General features: G+C 44.0%; 1 protein-coding gene across 2 annotated transcripts in view; it reads right to left on the bottom strand.

The window, feature by feature from the left end:
• Nucleotides 1-3,653: 3,653 nt before the first annotated feature.
• Nucleotides 3,654-19,061, bottom strand: part of gtf2h1 (general transcription factor IIH, polypeptide 1) — a 64,673-nt gene continuing 49,265 nt past the window's right edge. For both annotated transcript variants that reach the window (XM_079507912.1, XM_079507911.1), the window contains one exon: nt 3,654-4,680. In XM_079507912.1, the coding sequence (XP_079364038.1) occupies nt 4,594-4,680 (87 nt within the window). In that variant the 3' untranslated portion in view covers nt 3,654-4,593. The remainder of the gene's footprint in view (nt 4,681-19,061) is intronic.

Raw genomic sequence — 19,061 nt, 5'->3', positions numbered from 1 at the left:
ATAATTTAGTCCCTTGTTTGTGCCGAATCTGGGTTGTACATGGTTCGTTGCACTCCCTCTGGTGTTGTGGGTGTGGACTTCGTTAACATTAAGGAAGTATCTAGACAGGTACATGGGTATCTTGGTGGTGTATCGAATCTTGTGGACCAGACCCATTGCAAGATGCTGTACTCTGTCGTCGACCCTAAGCCATTCCAGCCTGTCGAAGTGGGCAGGGGTGAGGTGGGTTCGGGGGGCGAGGTCAAGTAGGAGCCTGACCAGTTTGTTTTGGGAAGTCTGGAGCCTGGTTTTAAGGGCCTTTGAGGTGCTGTGGTACCAGGAGGTGCATGCATAGTCAAAGAAACCCTGTACAAGGGCTCCTGTTAAGGTCTTCAAGGTGTTTTTGTTGACCAGTGAGGAGATCCTGTAAAGGAATCTTGTTCTATGGTTGACCTTTTTGATTACGTTGGTGGCCATTTTATCACCGGAAAGATTAGCCTCCAGGATGGAACCTAGGTAGGTAATTTCATCTTTACGTGTGATAACATTGTCACCCACTCTAACCAAGAAGCCATTTGCCTTGCTGAGATTACTATTAGAGCCAAAGAGAATGGATTCAGTTTTTCCCAGGTGTAAAGATAGTTTGTTATCAGCGAGCCAGGTGCAGATTATACCGAGTTCAGAGCTGAGGGCCTTTTCAACCTGCAGTTTGTTCCTGTCCGAGACTAGCAGTGCCGAGTCATCTGCGAACAGGAACAAGTTGCAGTCACAAGCTGAAGTCATGTCGTTAACATATATTAGGAACAGTAAAGTCCCTAGTATGCTCCCTTGTGGAACGCCACAGCTCACTGGGAGGGGGGGGGGGACAGTGTACCTTTCACCTCTCTCTGTTCTCTCCCCTCCAGGTAGGATTGCATCCAGCTCACTGATGTGCTATCGAAACCAATTGCCTTTAGCTTGTTAACCAGTATGGAGTGGTTCACGGTGTCACCTTCCACAGGCAGCCTCTGTAGTTTAACAACCTCCCACTGTACCTTCCACAGGCAGCCTCTGTAGTTTAACAACCTCCCACTGTACCTTCCACAGGCAGCCTCTGTAGTTTAACAACCTCCCACTGTACCTTCCACAGGCAGCCTCTGTAGTTTAACAACACTGTACCTTCCACAGGCAGCCTCTGTAGTTTAACAACAGTGCCTTCGATAGGCAGCCTCTGTAGTTTAACAACAGTGCCTTCGACAGGCAGCCTCTGTAGTTTAACAACCTCCCACTGTACCTTCGACAGGCAGCCTCTGTAGTGTAACAACACTGTACCTTCGACAGGCAGCCTCTGTAGTTTAACAAACTCCCACTGTACCTTCCACAGGCAGCCTCTGTAGTTTAACAAACTCCCACTGTACCTTCGACAGGCAGCCTCTGTAGTTTAACAAACTCCAACTGTACCTTCGACAGGCAGCCTCTGTAGTTTAACAAACTCCCACTGTACCTTCCACAGGCAGCCTCTGTAGTTTAACAACCTCCCACTGTACCTTCCACAGGCAGCCTCTGTAGTTTAACAAACTCCCACTGTACCTTCCACAGGCAGCCTCTGTAGTGTAACAAACTCCCACTGTACCTTCCACAGGAAGCCTCTGTAGTTTAACAACCTCCCACTGTACCTTCCACAGGCAGCCTCTGTAGTTTAACAACCTCCCACTGTACCTTCCACAGGCAGCCTCTGTAGTTTAACAACCTCCCACTGTACCTTCCACAGGCAGCCTCTGTAGACATTTTTAAAGCACAGCTCAAGACCCACTTCTACACTCTTGCTTTCAATTGATCTTTTAAATTCCTTGTTATTCATGTCCTCACTGTATGGCATTACTGCTATTATTTTACTGTTTTATGCCTTGCTTTTCTTTCTTTCTCCATTGCTCTGTAAAGCACTTTGAGCTGCATTTCATGTCATGAAAGGTGCTACAAATAAAGTTGTATTATTAATATTTTATTATCAATGTGAATAAAGTGGAACGTTGACGTTTCACATCTTCTTCAGTGCAGAGGAGGTTACAGATGATCACATCACATCCACAACCAGGTCCGGGGACCCCCAGGGGTCCTTGAGGAGGTTACAGATGATCACATCACATCCACAACCAGGTCCGGGGACCCCCAGGGGTCCTTGAGGAGGTTACAGATGATCACATCACATCCACAACCAGGTCCGGGGACCCCCAGGGGTCCCCAGCTAAATGATAGTTGAGGTTACAGATGATCACATCACATCCACAACCAGTGCTTCAGAAGCCCCACTTGGACTTGGTAGTTCACCCCCCTAAAAAAAGAAAATCCCCAAACAATCACATACACCCCATGAAGTATTGGATACATGGAGGTTTTTAGTATAATTTTTTGTCGTTTTTTTTAAGCACCTGCCCTAGCCTCAAAGACCTTCCCGCAAAGGGGTGTATACTTAGTTTAGACTAGTCATTGGTTAGACATGGGTTAAGGTTAGGTTTAGGTGTGCTGTCCCGTGGGAGGTTAGGTTTAGGGTGAGGGTTTGACATAGGTTGTAGTTGTAGGACTGATGACTGGTCTAACCAATGACTAGTCTAAACTAAGTACTGCACCCTCCAGCAAAGGCTAATTTTATGTAACTTATATTCTCTGCACTCTCTAGTGTACAGGCATGGTTTCATTAGATGGATGCTCCACTGTTAGGTTCTTAGCTTACGGTACGTAGGATCCATGATGACTATTTCTGATGTATTATTGTGTTGTTCTTGCTTACTGTAAATCGCTCTGGATTAAGAGCGTCTGATAAGTGCCTAAACTGTAAATTGTCGTATTCCTAAAACAATAATTTGCCTCAGGAAAATGCAAAATACCTAAACAAAACAATCTCCGTGAATTCACGGCCTCACGATGTGTGTGATTGGCTGGCTCTAAGCCAATGGGAGACGAGGCTTCACGATGTGTGTGATTGGCTGGCTCTAAGCCAATGGGAGACCAGGCTTCACGATGTGTGTGATTGGCTGGCTCTAAGCCAATGGGAGACCAGGCCTCACGATGTGTGTGATCGGCTGGCTCTAAGCCAATGGGAGACCAGGCTTCACGATGTGTGTGATCGGCTGGCTCTAAGCCAATGGGAGACGAGGCCTCACGATGTGTGTGATTGGCTGGCTCTAAGCCAATGGGAGACCAGGCTTCACGCTGCGTGTGATTGGCTGGCTCTAAGCCAATGGGAGACCAGGCTTCACGCTGCGTGTGAAAGAAACGTTTATTATTATTTCTATCAGCTCTCAGAGTTGATCAATGATCTGACTCTCTAGTCTAGTCACATGGTCTAGAGGCCATGTAGTGGCGAGATCTACACGATTGGCTGGCCTCTAAGCCAATGGGAGACTAAGGCCTATACGGCCAATGGGACGCTAAGCCTGCCGCCCTCTCCCCCAACGAATAGCAGATCTACAAGCTCACGACGCTGCACGAAAATGCACAAAATTAAAACGTTTGAGATCCACTCTCGTCGGACTCTCGTGAAACCCCCCCCTCCCCCCCCGGACGCTGGCCGCTCCGCAAGCCTCCTTGACCTCTGATATGGTATAGTCTTTTTTATTAGCCTAAAATATTGTCTACATAGTCATGAATCCACTTGCTGACCGGCTGTCAGTATTGGGGTTTCTTGTGCAGAAGGAAAGTTTGACATTTTTGCCTGCCATAGGATGTTAATGGTAGGGTCACAAGAAACCCCTATAAAAATAATTGCCCAATACCGACAGCCGGTCAGCAAGTGGATTCATGAATGTATGAATATTAGGGCTGTGAATCTTTGGGTGTCCCACGATTCGATTCGATTCAACTCGATTCTCAATCCAAAAACGTTTTTTTTTAAATTCAAATGCATTTTTTTTCCAGATTCAAAACGATTTTCTATTCAAAATGATTCTCGATTCAATACATAGGATTTCATCACAATCTACTCCAGTCTTGAACTGAAGTGACTACAGTAACTTGAAAATGACTGAAGACATGATGTTTACTGTGATTAGGGTGAGCTTACATTTCATATCACAAACACCATGTAGTGAAAACTCCTGTAACTGTAACCAGAAAAAAAAAGAAAATCAATTTGAATCGTTCATAACGGAATCGCGATTTTAATTCGAATCGACACCCCTAATGAATATAGACAATATTTTAGGCCAATAAAAAAGACTATATACCATATTTCCCACCCGTTCACCTCGACTGCCGGACTATAAGTCTTACTCTATTGTATGGCTCTGTATACGCCACACTACCTCAGTACCCTCTGTGTCCAGAGGAGGGTGCCGTTTCCACTTTGGTCATATTTATACCAGTTAACAAACAACAACAACGTCCAATCATCATTCAGATCCTTCTCATTGTGACGGAGAAAATGCACAAAAAAAGCAGGAGAAAAGTTAGAAACTAATGTACAAAGTGTGAGTGAGATTTTGTTGAAATATCATCTCCATCGTCAGTCTGTTGTTCTCCACGATCCCAGCAGTGCGTCCATCCATCCGTCCGTCCGTCCGTCCGTCCGTCCTCTCTCTTTAGGACGGTTGGCTGCGTGTGTCTGCTTCAGGTTTTTCGCGTATTGTCTTCAGGTCTTCATATTTTTCGTAACATGCGACGGTTCTGCCAGCTCTGGAACTTCCTGTAGGCCACCTGGATCATGTCGTCTAGATGTCCCGTCAGCTGGAACAACATTAACATGTTAGTTAAACACTACGGGACAGAGTTAGTTAAACACTACGGGACAGAGTTAGTTAAACACTACGGGACAGAGTTAGTTAAACACTACGGGACAGAGTTAGTTAAACACTACGGGACAGAGTTAGTTAAACACTACGGGACAGAGTTAGTTAAACACTACGGGACAGAGTTAGTTAAACACTACGGGACAGATATTGAACAACATTAACATGTTAGTTAAACACTACGGGACAGAGTTAGTTAAACACTACGGGACAGAGTTAGTTAAACACTACGGGACAGAGTTAGTTAAACACTACGGGACAGATATTGAACAACATTAACATGTTAGTTAAACACTACGGGACAGATATTGAACAACATTAACATGTTAGTTAAACACTACGGGACAGAGTTAGTTAAACACTACGGGACAGAGTTAGTTAAACACTACGGGACAGAGTTAGTTAAACACTACGGGACAGAGTTAGTTAAACACTACGGGACAGAGTTAGTTAAACACTACGGGACAGAGTTAGTTAAACACTACGGGACAGAGTTAGTTAAACACTACGGGACAGAGTTAGTTAAACACTACGGGACAGAGTTAGTTAAACACTACGGGACAGATATTGAACAACATTAACATGTTAGTTAAACACTACGGGACAGAGTTAGTTAAACACTACGGGACAGAGTTAGTTAAACACTACGGGACAGAGTTAGTTAAACACTACGGGACAGAGTTAGTTAAACACTACGGGACAGAGTTAGTTAAACACTACGGGACAGATATTGAACAACATTAACATGTTAGTTAAACACTACGGGACAGATATTGAACAACATTAACATGTTAGTTAAACACTACGGGACAGAGTTAGTTAAACACTACGGGACAGAGTTAGTTAAACACTACGGGACAGAGTTAGTTAAACACTACGGGACAGAGTTAGTTAAACACTACGGGACAGAGTTAGTTAAACACTACGGGACAGAGTTAGTTAAACACTACGGGACAGAGTTAGTTAAACACTACGGGACAGAGTTAGTTAAACACTACGGGACAGAGTTAGTTAAACACTACGGGACAGATATTGAACAACATTAACATGTTAGTTAAACACTACGGGACAGATATTGAACAACATTACAATGTAAAATACTAGAATTTCGCGGGCCTTCGGCCCGCTCATCCCAGAGTTGCGTTGCCCCGCGTTGCGATACAGAAGTCCACAGATACAGAAGTCCACAGTGACACGCGTTTTATGCAGCTGTTTTGTGTTGCAGCGCGTGTGCGCGCGCGTGTAGTGTTGTTGTTCTTATCCATAGATGCGCCTCGGTTCGTCCCGTTTGTTCCACGCCAGGTGTCGATGCAGTCGTTTGCGCAAATTTGCGTGTTTACATTATTTTAAGTGTGTAGGCATACCATATTCTGAATGAGCAAAAAGAGGACACATGCGCGCGTGCATGTGGATGTGGACATGCGCGTGCACGTCGTGCATGTGTCGTGCGTGGGCGGTTCTGTTAATTTCAGATGTCAAAATAATCTGTAGCCTAACATTAAATTGATCAAATATGCTCTATATTAGTTATGTATATTTTGAAAGCAGTGGCTGTCAAAGGTGTGATCCAGGGAGCCTCATGGTGCCTTGAGGGGGTTCCAAATGGACCCATTATAGGTCTGTAACTCTGAGAGTGTGGAAATGGAACCAAGTGGACCCTACAGGTGTGTAACTCTGAGAGTGTAGAAATGGAACCAAATGGACTGTTTTATAACTTTTAACTCTGATACTGTACAAATGGAATCAAATGGGACTCTTATGGGTCCATTTGGTTTTACTGTCAGAGTTATGGGGGTCCTTGAAATTAAAAAGGTTGAGAACCTGTATGCAATGGCGTATGTCTTGTAAGAAGAGAGACCAGCCTATTCTCCAAACCATCATATGTTATGCTTTGCTAGGTTGTACAAAATAATATTGGGTCAGTGTAATTTGCAGGAGTCACCGCGCGCACAGCTGCCTTGTCTGTGTTGACATGACATGGGCTTGCAGGACAGAACTTTTATTTGTGACAGACACATAGTTGCTTTGCAGACAATACAATCTGCTTCTCATTGGTCAGTCACAAAGCTAAGAAAACAATGTGAGAGAAAAGGTAAGGAGTTACTAAGGACTGGAAAGCGCTGTCTTTGTCTATCTGTGTTCCTACGTGAAGACGTGTGTGCTCTGTCTCTCTCTCGCTCTCTTCTCTCTCCTCCCTCTCTGGGGTGTGTGTGTGTGTGTGGGGCACCGCTACTTCTCCAGCAGCGGTGCAGAACCGAGAGAGTGAGACATTGTTGTGGATGTAAACGGCGCAACTTGTAGCTGTAAAGACGTTTGGATTGTGTAGTCGCAGCGGTGCTACAAAGTGAATGTTACAACTCGCACGGTGATATTGTGAGTTGCAAATGCGAGTACGTAGTGGCACTGGCGAGCCCTGTGTAGTGTAGTGCCATTGTCGCGGCATCGCGAGGCGATCCAAACCCCCCCCGCGTGCACGCACGCACGCACGCACGCACACACACACTGTACGTAGCTGTTTGTTGTTGCAGCGCGCGCGTGTAGTGTTGTTGTTGGTATCCATATATGCGCCTGGGTTTGTCCCGCTTGTACCACGCCAGGTGTCGACGCGGTCGTGTTAGCATTATGGTAAGTCTCCAAGTTAGAATCAGAGTGTGCGCTGTGTAGTTCTAGTTCTTCTTCTTCTACTTGGTTTTGGTATGTGTGTGTGTGGGTCACGTGGTGGGCTGTGAGCAAAGGGCTGTGAGCAGAGGGAATGTAGTGTTGCCAGGTCCGCGTAGTGTAAGCGAGTGGTAGTGTGTGTAAGTAGCGTGTTGAATGGCATTTTTTCTGTGCTTGTTGTCATAGACGTGGCAACAAATTAGGCGGGGGTGTCGGTGCTTGTGGCGTGTTTGTGTTTATTGTTGATATTGATATTGTTTGCGCGTGTGGACGGGAGGCGGCTTTAGTGGCAGTGCAATGACAATGTTTAGGCGGCTGGTGTTGAGTCTGGGCGTGCGGCGCGACATGAGGAGATAGGGAACGAACGACGCGGAGGGTAAGTCTGTGACGTGTTAGTGTGTTGTTGCAGTGTGTGTTGCAGCGTGTTGCAGCGTGTCAGTGACGTAGTAGCTGGTGCCTTTTGTTCCTGTCTTGGGGACACCTTTTCAAATGTATAATAGATATATCACTGGAACAACATTTCAATGCGTTAAGGTTGTTTTGTTGTTAGCGGTGTCTCCGCTCCACTACGCAGCTATGTGTGTCCTGTGCGTACGTGTCTGAGCCCTGGGCTCAGTACACACAGAGTACAACACAGAGTACACACAGTACACAGAGTACAACACACAGTACACACAGAGTACAACTCAGAGTACACACACAGTACACACAGAGTACAACACACAGTACACAGAGTACACACAGAGTACAACACACAGTACACAGAGTACACACAGAGTACACACAGAGTACACACAGTACACACAGAGTACACACAGTACACAGAGTACACACAGAGTACAACACACAGTACACACAGAGTACAACACACAGTACACAGAGTACACACACAGTACACAGAGTACACACAGAGTACACTGCAGTACGACCCTGGGCTCAGTACAGTAACTATGAATAAATGTAGAATTGCACCGCTCAGTTCAGTTTCACACAGGTGCAATTTGTTTTTTGAATTACGATATGATTTTATCTGTAGTTAATTAACTCTAAATAAAATACTACAGGACAGAGACTTAATTAACTCTAAATAAAATACTACAGGACAGAGACTTACATTAACTCTAAATAAAATACTACAGGACAGAGACCTACACCACACAGGGGACCTAATACTACAGGACAGAGACGTACGTGTGTTCAGATATAGTGGTACTAAAACACTCTGTTAAGATCTGGGCACAGTTCAGGTACTAAAACACTCTGTTAAGATCTGGGCACAGTTCAGAAACACTCTGTTAAGATCTGGGCACAGTTCAGAAACACTCTGTTAAGATCTGGGCACAGTTCAGACACTAAAACACTCTGTTAAGATCTGGGCACAGTTCAGACACTAAAACACTCTGTTAAGATCTGGGCACAGTTCAGGTACTAAAACACTCTGTTAAGATCTGGGCACAGTTCAGGTACTAAAACACTCTGTTAAGATCTGGGCACAGTTCAGACAACACTCTGTTAAGATATGGGCACAGTTCAGACACTAAAACACTCTGTTAAGATCTGGGCACAGTTCAGGTACTAAAACACTCTGTTAAGATCTGGGCACAGTTCAGGTACTAAAACACTCTGTTAAGATCTGGGCACAGTTCAGACACTAAAACACTCTGTTAAGATCTGGGCACAGTTCAGACACTAAAACACTCTGTTAAGATCTGGGCACAGTTCAGGTACTAAAACACTCTGTTAAGATCTGGGCACAGTTCAGACAACACTCTGTTAAGATCTGGGCACAGTTCAGACAACACTCTGTTAAGATCTGGGCACAGTTCAGGTACTAAAACACTCTGTTAAGATCTGGGCACAGTTCAGACAACACTCTGTTAAGATCTGGGCACAGTTCAGGTACTAAAACACTGTTAAGATCTGGGCACAGTTCAGGTACTAAAACACTCTGTTAAGATCTGGGCACAGTTCAGACAACACTCTGTTAAGATCTGGGCACAGTTCAGGTACTAAAACACTCTGTTAAGATATGGGCACAGTTCAGGTACTAAAACACTGTTAAGATCTGGGCACAGTTCAGACACTAAAACACTCTGTTAAGATCTGGGCACAGTTCAGGTACTAAAACACTCTGTTAAGATCTGGGCACAGTTCAGACAACACTGTTAAGATCTGGGCACAGTTCAGACACTAAAACACTCTGTTAAGATCTGGGCACAGTTCAGGTACTAAAACACTCTGTTAAGATCTGGGCACAGTTCAGGTACTAAAACACTCTGTTAAGATCTGGGCACAGTTCAGACAACACTCTGTTAAGATATGGGCACAGTTCAGACACTAAAACACTCTGTTAAGATCTGGGCACAGTTCAGGTACTAAAACACTCTGTTAAGATCTGGGCACAGTTCAGGTACTAAAACACTCTGTTAAGATCTGGGCACAGTTCAGACACTAAAACACTCTGTTAAGATATGGGCACAGTTCAGGTACTAAAACACTCTGTTAAGATCTGGGCACAGTTCAGACAACACTGTTAAGATCTGGGCACAGTTCAGACACTAAAACACTCTGTTAAGATCTGGGCACAGTTCAGGTACTAAAACACTCTGTTAAGATCTGGGCACAGTTCAGGTACTAAAACACTCTGTTAAGATCTGGGCACAGTTCAGACAACACTCTGTTAAGATATGGGCACAGTTCAGACACTAAAACACTCTGTTAAGATCTGGGCACAGTTCAGGTACTAAAACACTCTGTTAAGATCTGGGCACAGTTCAGGTACTAAAACACTCTGTTAAGATCTGGGCACAGTTCAGACACTAAAACACTCTGTTAAGATCTGGGCACAGTTCAGACACTAAAACACTCTGTTAAGATCTGGGCACAGTTCAGGTACTAAAACACTCTGTTAAGATCTGGGCACAGTTCAGACAACACTCTGTTAAGATCTGGGCACAGTTCAGACAACACTCTGTTAAGATCTGGGCACAGTTCAGGTACTAAAACACTCTGTTAAGATCTGGGCACAGTTCAGACAACACTCTGTTAAGATCTGGGCACAGTTCAGGTACTAAAACACTCTGTTAAGATCTGGGCACAGTTCAGGTACTAAAACACTCTGTTAAGATCTGGGCACAGTTCAGACAACACTCTGTTAAGATCTGGGCACAGTTCAGGTACTAAAACACTCTGTTAAGATATGGGCACAGTTCAGGTACTAAAACACTGTTAAGATCTGGGCACAGTTCAGACACTAAAACACTCTGTTAAGATCTGGGCACAGTTCAGACAACACTGTTAAGATCTGGGCACAGTTCAGACACTAAAACACTCTGTTAAGATCTGGGCACAGTTCAGGTACTAAAACACTCTGTTAAGATCTGGGCACAGTTCAGGTACTAAAACACTCTGTTAAGATCTGGGCACAGTTCAGACACTAAAACACTCTGTTAAGATCTGGGCACAGTTCAGGTACTAAAACACTCTGTTAAGATCTGGGCACAGTTCAGACGTTGTTCTCACTAAAACACTCTGTTAAGATCTGGGCACAGTTCAGACGTTGTTCTCACTAAAACACTCTGTTAAGATCTGGGCACAGTTCACACACTAAAACACTCTGTTAAGATCTGGGCACAGTTCAGACACTAAAACACTCTGTTAAGATCTGGGCACAGTTCAGGTACTAAAACACTCTGTTAAGATCTGGGCACAGTTCAGACGTTGTTCTCACTAAAACACTCTGTTAAGATCTGGGCACAGTTCAGACGTTGTTCTCACTAAAACACTCTGTTAAGATCTGGGCACAGTTCACACACTAAAACACTCTGTTAAGATCTGGGCACAGTTCAGACGCAACTTCTCACTCTGTTAAGATCTGGGCACAGTTCAGACGCAACTTCTCACTCTGTTAAGATCTGGGCACAGTTCAGATCTGGGCACAGTTCAGACGCAACTTCTCACTCTGTTAAGATCTGGACACAGTTCAGACGCAACACTCTGTTAAGATCTGGGCACAGTTCAGACACTAAAACACTCTGTTAAGATCTGGGCACAGTTCAGACGCAACTTCTCACTTACTGACTGATCTGGGCACAGTTCAGACGCAACTTCTCACTTACTGACTGATCTGGAAACAGTTCAGACGCAACTTCTCACTTACTGACTGATCTGGGCACAGTTCAGACGCAACTTCTCACTTACTGACTGATCTGGGCACAGTTCAGACGCAACTTCTCACTTACTGACTGATCTGGGCACAGTTCAGACGCAACTTCTCACTTACTGACTGATCTGGGCACAGTTCAGACGCAACTTCTCACTTACTGACTTCGCAATTTATGCATTAATCCCATTAATCCCATAGGGCGGCTGTGGCTCAGGAGGTAGAGCAGGTCGTCCAATGATCCATGGGTCGGCGGTTCGAATCCCGGCTCCTCCTGGCTACATGTCGAAGTGTCCTTGGGCAAGACACTGAACCCTACATTGCCTCCAATGAGTTGGTCGGTGTGAGCTTGCCACCATTGGCGTGTGAATGTGGGAAGTGAGGACGCTGGCGTCGACTGTTCGCCGCTTCACCTCCCAATGTATGAATGAATGAACCATTGTAAAGCGCTTTGAGCACTTGGAAAAGCGCTATAAAAATGCAATTCATTATTATTTATTATTATAGTAAGAAATCAAACACTCAATTATAGATGGATAATTCAACATGAAAAGGGCATCACTTCAATCGGAGGTCTTTCGATCAAATACGGTTGAAATTTGATATTCCCCGCTCTCACTTTTTTCCGATTTTTGCAGCTTCGTAATTTTGTAACATCATCTATTACGGACTCATAACACTGACCCTACCGTAATTGTTTTTATTTAATTTTAAATGTTGTTATTATTATTATTATTATTTGTATTTTCTTTTTGTGTATTGTGTCCAATATTTGATTAATTCCTTCTATTTTTGAATATGTATATTTGTATGTGCCTTTTATTTCAATGTATCTTTGTTAACGGCACAAGATAGCGGGGTTGTGGCTCTTTCAGAGCGGGAACAGTTCAGACACTAAAACACTCTGTTAAGATCTGGGCACAGTTCAGGTACTAAAACACTCTGTTAAGATCTGGGCACAGTTCAGGTACTAAAACACTCTGTTAAGATCTGGGCACAGTTCAGACACTAAAACACTCTGTTAAGATCTGGGCACAGTTCAGACACTAAAACACTCTGTTAAGATCTGGGCACAGTTCAGGTACTAAAACACTCTGTTAAGATCTGGGCACAGTTCAGACAACACTCTGTTAAGATCTGGGCACAGTTCAGACAACACTCTGTTAAGATCTGGGCACAGTTCAGGTACTAAAACACTCTGTTAAGATCTGGGCACAGTTCAGACAACACTCTGTTAAGATCTGGGCACAGTTCAGGTACTAAAACACTCTGTTAAGATCTGGGCACAGTTCAGGTACTAAAACACTCTGTTAAGATCTGGGCACAGTTCAGACAACACTCTGTTAAGATCTGGGCACAGTTCAGGTACTAAAACACTCTGTTAAGATATGGGCACAGTTCAGGTACTAAAACACTGTTAAGATCTGGGCACAGTTCAGACACTAAAACACTCTGTTAAGATCTGGGCACAGTTCAGGTACTAAAACACTCTGTTAAGATCTGGGCACAGTTCAGACAACACTGTTAAGATCTGGGCACAGTTCAGACACTAAAACACTCTGTTAAGATCTGGGCACAGTTCAGGTACTAAAACACTCTGTTAAGATCTGGGCACAGTTCAGGTACTAAAACACTCTGTTAAGATCTGGGCACAGTTCAGACAACACTCTGTTAAGATATGGGCACAGTTCAGACACTAAAACACTCTGTTAAGATCTGGGCACAGTTCAGGTACTAAAACACTCTGTTAAGATCTGGGCACAGTTCAGGTACTAAAACACTCTGTTAAGATCTGGGCACAGTTCAGACACTAAAACACTCTGTTAAGATCTGGGCACAGTTCAGACACTAAAACACTCTGTTAAGATCTGGGCACAGTTCAGGTACTAAAACACTCTGTTAAGATCTGGGCACAGTTCAGACAACACTCTGTTAAGATCTGGGCACAGTTCAGACAACACTCTGTTAAGATCTGGGCACAGTTCAGGTACTAAAACACTCTGTTAAGATCTGGGCACAGTTCAGACAACACTCTGTTAAGATCTGGGCACAGTTCAGGTACTAAAACACTCTGTTAAGATCTGGGCACAGTTCAGGTACTAAAACACTCTGTTAAGATCTGGGCACAGTTCAGACAACACTCTGTTAAGATCTGGGCACAGTTCAGGTACTAAAACACTCTGTTAAGATATGGGCACAGTTCAGGTACTAAAACACTGTTAAGATCTGGGCACAGTTCAGACACTAAAACACTCTGTTAAGATCTGGGCACAGTTCAGGTACTAAAACACTCTGTTAAGATCTGGGCACAGTTCAGACAACACTGTTAAGATCTGGGCACAGTTCAGACACTAAAACACTCTGTTAAGATCTGGGCACAGTTCAGGTACTAAAACACTCTGTTAAGATCTGGGCACAGTTCAGGTACTAAAACACTCTGTTAAGATCTGGGCACAGTTCAGACACTAAAACACTCTGTTAAGATCTGGGCACAGTTCAGGTACTAAAACACTCTGTTAAGATCTGGGCACAGTTCAGACGTTGTTCTCACTAAAACACTCTGTTAAGATCTGGGCACAGTTCAGACGTTGTTCTCACTAAAACACTCTGTTAAGATCTGGGCACAGTTCACACACTAAAACACTCTGTTAAGATCTGGGCACAGTTCAGACACTAAAACACTCTGTTAAGATCTGGGCACAGTTCAGGTACTAAAACACTCTGTTAAGATCTGGGCACAGTTCAGACGTTGTTCTCACTAAAACACTCTGTTAAGATCTGGGCACAGTTCAGACGTTGTTCTCACTAAAACACTCTGTTAAGATCTGGGCACAGTTCACACACTAAAACACTCTGTTAAGATCTGGGCACAGTTCAGACGCAACTTCTCACTCTGTTAAGATCTGGGCACAGTTCAGACGCAACTTCTCACTCTGTTAAGATCTGGGCACAGTTCAGATCTGGGCACAGTTCAGACGCAACTTCTCACTCTGTTAAGATCTGGACACAGTTCAGACGCAACACTCTGTTAAGATCTGGGCACAGTTCAGACACTAAAACACTCTGTTAAGATCTGGGCACAGTTCAGACGCAACTTCTCACTTACTGACTGATCTGGGCACAGTTCAGACGCAACTTCTCACTTACTGACTGATCTGGAAACAGTTCAGACGCAACTTCTCACTTACTGACTGATCTGGGCACAGTTCAGACGCAACTTCTCACTTACTGACTGATCTGGGCACAGTTCAGACGCAACTTCTCACTTACTGACTGATCTGGGCACAGTTCAGACGCAACTTCTCACTTACTGACTGATCTGGGCACAGTTCAGACGCAACTTCTCACTTACTGACTTCGCAATTTATGCATTAATCCCATTAATCCCATAGGGCGGCTGTGGCTCAGGAGGTAGAGCAGGTCGTCCAATGATCCATGGGTCGGCGGTTCGAATCCTGGCTCCTCCTGGCTACATGTCGAAGTGTCCTTGGGCAAGACACTGAACCCTACATTGCCTCCAATGAGTTGGTCGGTGTGAGCTTGCCACCATTGGCGTGTGAATGTGGGAAGTGAGGACGCTGGCGTCGACTGTTCGCCGCTTCACCTCCCAATGTATGAATGAATGAACCATTGTAAAGCGCTTTGAGCACTTGGAAAAGCGCTATAAAAATGCAATTCATTATTATTTATTATTATAGTAAGAAATCAAACACTCAATTATAGATGGATAATTCAACATGAAAAGGGCATCACTTCAATCGGAGGTCTTTCGATCAAATACGGTTGAAATTTGATATTCCCCGCTCTCACTTTTTTCCGATTTTTGCAGCTTCGTAATTTTGTAACATCATCTATTACGGACTCATAACACTGACCCTACCGTAATTGTTTTTATTTAATTTTAAATGTTGTTATTTGTTATTTGTATTTTCTTTTTGTGTATTGTGTCCAATATTTGATTAATTCCTTCTATTTTTGAATATGTATATTTGTATGTGCCTTTTATTTCAATGTATCTTTGTTAACGGCACAAGATAGCGGGGTTGTGGCTCTTTCAGAGCGGGAACTCTGGGGGGAGGGAGGGGTAGAAATGTCAACAATTTCTGTATGCTACTTTTGACTCATATGTGACTTGAAAAATTAATAAAGAAACTTTGATCAAAAATATATTGTGGTCTACAGACAGACTTACGTTGGTGTTCAGATAGTGGTCTAGACACAGACTTACGTTGGTGTTCAGATAGTGGTCTAAATACAGACTTACGTTGGTGTTCAGATATCGTGGTCTACAGACAGACTTACGTTGGTGTTCAGATAGCGTGGTCTACAGACAGACTTACGTTGGTGTTCAGATAGTGGTCTAAACACAGACTTACGTTGGTGTTCAGATAGTGGTCTACACACAGACTTACGTTGGTGTTCAGATATCGTGGTCTACAGACAGACTTACGTTGGTGTTCAGATAGTGGTCTACACACAGACTTACGTTGGTGTTCAGATATCGTGGTCTACAGACAGACTTACGTTGGTGTTCAGATAGTGGTCTACACACAGACTTACGTTGGTGTTCAGATAGTGGTCTACACACAGACTTACGTTGGTGTTCAGATAGTGGTCTACACACAGACTTACGTTGGTGTTCAGATAGTGGTCTACAGACAGACTTACGTTGGTGTTCAGATAGTGGTCTACAGACAGACTTACGTTGGTGTTCAGATAGTGGTCTACAGACAGACTTACGTTGGTGTTCAGATAGTGGTCTACAGACAGACTTACGTTGGTGTTCAGATAGTGGTCTACAGACAGACTTACGTTGGTGTTCAGATAGTGGTCTACAGACAGACTTACGTTGGTGTTCAGATAGTGGTCTACAGACAGACTTACGTTGGTGTTCAGATAGTGGTCTACAGACAGACTTACGTTGGTGTTCAGATAGTGGTCTACAGACAGACTTACGTTGGTGTTCAGATAGTGATCTAAACACAGACTTACGTTGGTGTTCAGATATCGTGGTCTACAGACAGACTTACGTTGGTGTTCAGATAGTGATCTAAACACAGACTTACGTTGGTGTTCAGATAGTGGTCTACACACAGACTTACGTTGGTGTTCAGATAGTGGTCTACACACAGACTTACGTTGGTGTTCAGATAGTGGTCTACACACAGACTTACGTTGGTGTTCAGATAGTGGTCTAAACACAGACTTACGTTGGTGTTCAGATATCGTGGTCTACAGACAGACTTACGTTGGTGTTCAGATAGTGGTCTACAGACAGACTTACGTTGGTGTTCAGATAGTGGTCTAAACACAGACTTACGTTGGTGTTCAGATAGTGGTCTAAACACAGACTTACGTTGGTGTTCAGATAGTGGTCTACAGACAGACTTACGTTGGTGTTCAGATAGTGGTCTAAACACAGACTTACGTTGGTGTTCAGATATCGTAGTCTACAGACAGACTTACGTTGGTGTTCAGATAGTGGTCTACACACAGACTTACGTTGGTGTTCAGATAGTGGTCTACACACAGACTTACGTTGGTGTTCAGATAGTGGTCTACAGACAGACTTACGTTGGTGTTCAGATAGTGGTCTACAGACAGACTTACGTTGGTGTTCAGATATCGTGGTCTACACACAGACTTACGTTGGTGTTCAGATAGTGGTCTACACACAGACTTACGTTGGTGTTCAGATAGTGGTCTACAGACAGACTTACGTTGGTGTTCAGATAGTGGTCTACAGACAGACTTACGTTGGTGTTCAGATAGTGGTCTACACACAGACTTACGTTGGTGTTCAGATAGTGGTCTACACACAGACTTACGTTGGTGTTCAGATAGTGGTCTACAGACAGACTTACGTTGGTGTTCAGATATTGGTCTACAGACAGACTTACGTTGGTGTTCAGATAGTGGTCTACACACAGACTTACGTTGGTGTTCAGATAGTGGTCTACAGACAGACTTACGTTGGTGTTCAGATAGTGGTCTACAGACAGACTTACGTTGGTGTTCAGATAGTGGTCTACAGACAGACTTACGTTGGTGTTCAGATAGTGGTCTACAGACAGACTTACGTTGGTGTTCAGATAGTGGTCTACAGACAGACTTACGTTGGTGTTCAGATAGTGGTCTACAGACAGACTTACGTTGGTGTTCAGATAGTGATCTAAACACAGACTTACGTTGGTGTTCAGATATCGTGGTCTACAGACAGACTTACGTTGGTGTTCAGATAGTGATCTAAACACAGACTTACGTTGGTGTTCAGATAGTGGTCTACACACAGACTTACGTTGGTGTTCAGATAGTGGTCTACACACAGACTTACGTTGGTGTTCAGATAGTGGTCTACACACAGACTTACGTTGGTGTTCAGATAGTGGTCTAAACACAGACTTACGTTGGTGTTCAGATATCGTGGTCTACAGACAGACTTACGTTGGTGTTCAGATAGTGGTCTACAGACAGACTTACGTTGGTGTTCAGATAGTGGTCTAAACACAGACTTACGTTGGTGTTCAGATAGTGGTCTAAACACAGACTTACGTTGGTGTTCAGATAGTGGTCTACAGACAGACTTACGTTGGTGTTCAGATAGTGGTCTACACACAGACTTACGTTGGTGTTCAGATAGTGGTCTACAGACAGACTTACGTTGGTGTTCAGATAGTGGTCTACAGACAGACTTACGTTGGTGTTCAGATATCGTGGTCTACATACAGACTTACGTTGGTGTTCAGATATCGTGGTCTACAGACAGACTTACGTTGGTGTTCAGATATCGTGGTCTACATACAGACTTACGTTGGTGTTCAGATATCGTGGTCTACACACAGACTTACGTTGGTGTTCAGATATCGTGGTCTACACACAGACTTACGTTGGTGTTCAGATATCGTGGTCTACAGACAGACTTACGTTGGTGTTCAGATAGTGGTCTACAGACAGACTTACGTTGGTGTTCAGATAGTGGTCTACACACAGACTTACGTTGGTGTTCAGATAGTGGTCTACAGACAGACTTACGTTGGTGTTCAGATAGTGGTCTACACAGACTTACGTTGGTGTTCAGATATCGTGGTCTACAGACAGACTTACGTTGGTGTTCAGATATCGTGGTCTACAGACAGACTTACGTTGGTGTTCAGATAGTGGTCTACAGACAGACTTACGTTGGTGTTCAGATATCGTGGTCTACAGACAGACTTACGTTGGTGTTCAGATATCGTGGTCTACAGACAGACTTACGTTGGTGTTCAGATAGTGGTCTAAACACAGACTTACGTTGGTGTTCAGATAGTGGTCTAAACACAGACTTACGTTGGTGTTCAGATATCGTAGTCTACAGACAGACTTACGTTGGTGTTCAGATAGTGGTCTACACACAGACTTACGTTGGTGTTCAGATAGTGGTCTACACACAGACTTACGTTGGTGTTCAGATAGTGGTCTACAGACAGACTTACGTTGGTGTTCAGATAGTGGTCTACAGA

Source organism: Electrona antarctica, assembly GCF_951216825.1.
Source record: "Electrona antarctica genome assembly, chromosome: 8".
Classification (NCBI taxonomy): Eukaryota; Metazoa; Chordata; class Actinopteri; order Myctophiformes; family Myctophidae; genus Electrona; species Electrona antarctica.
The sequence above is the reverse complement of the archived record's forward strand: the minus strand, read 5'-3'. Positions and strand labels throughout refer to the sequence as shown.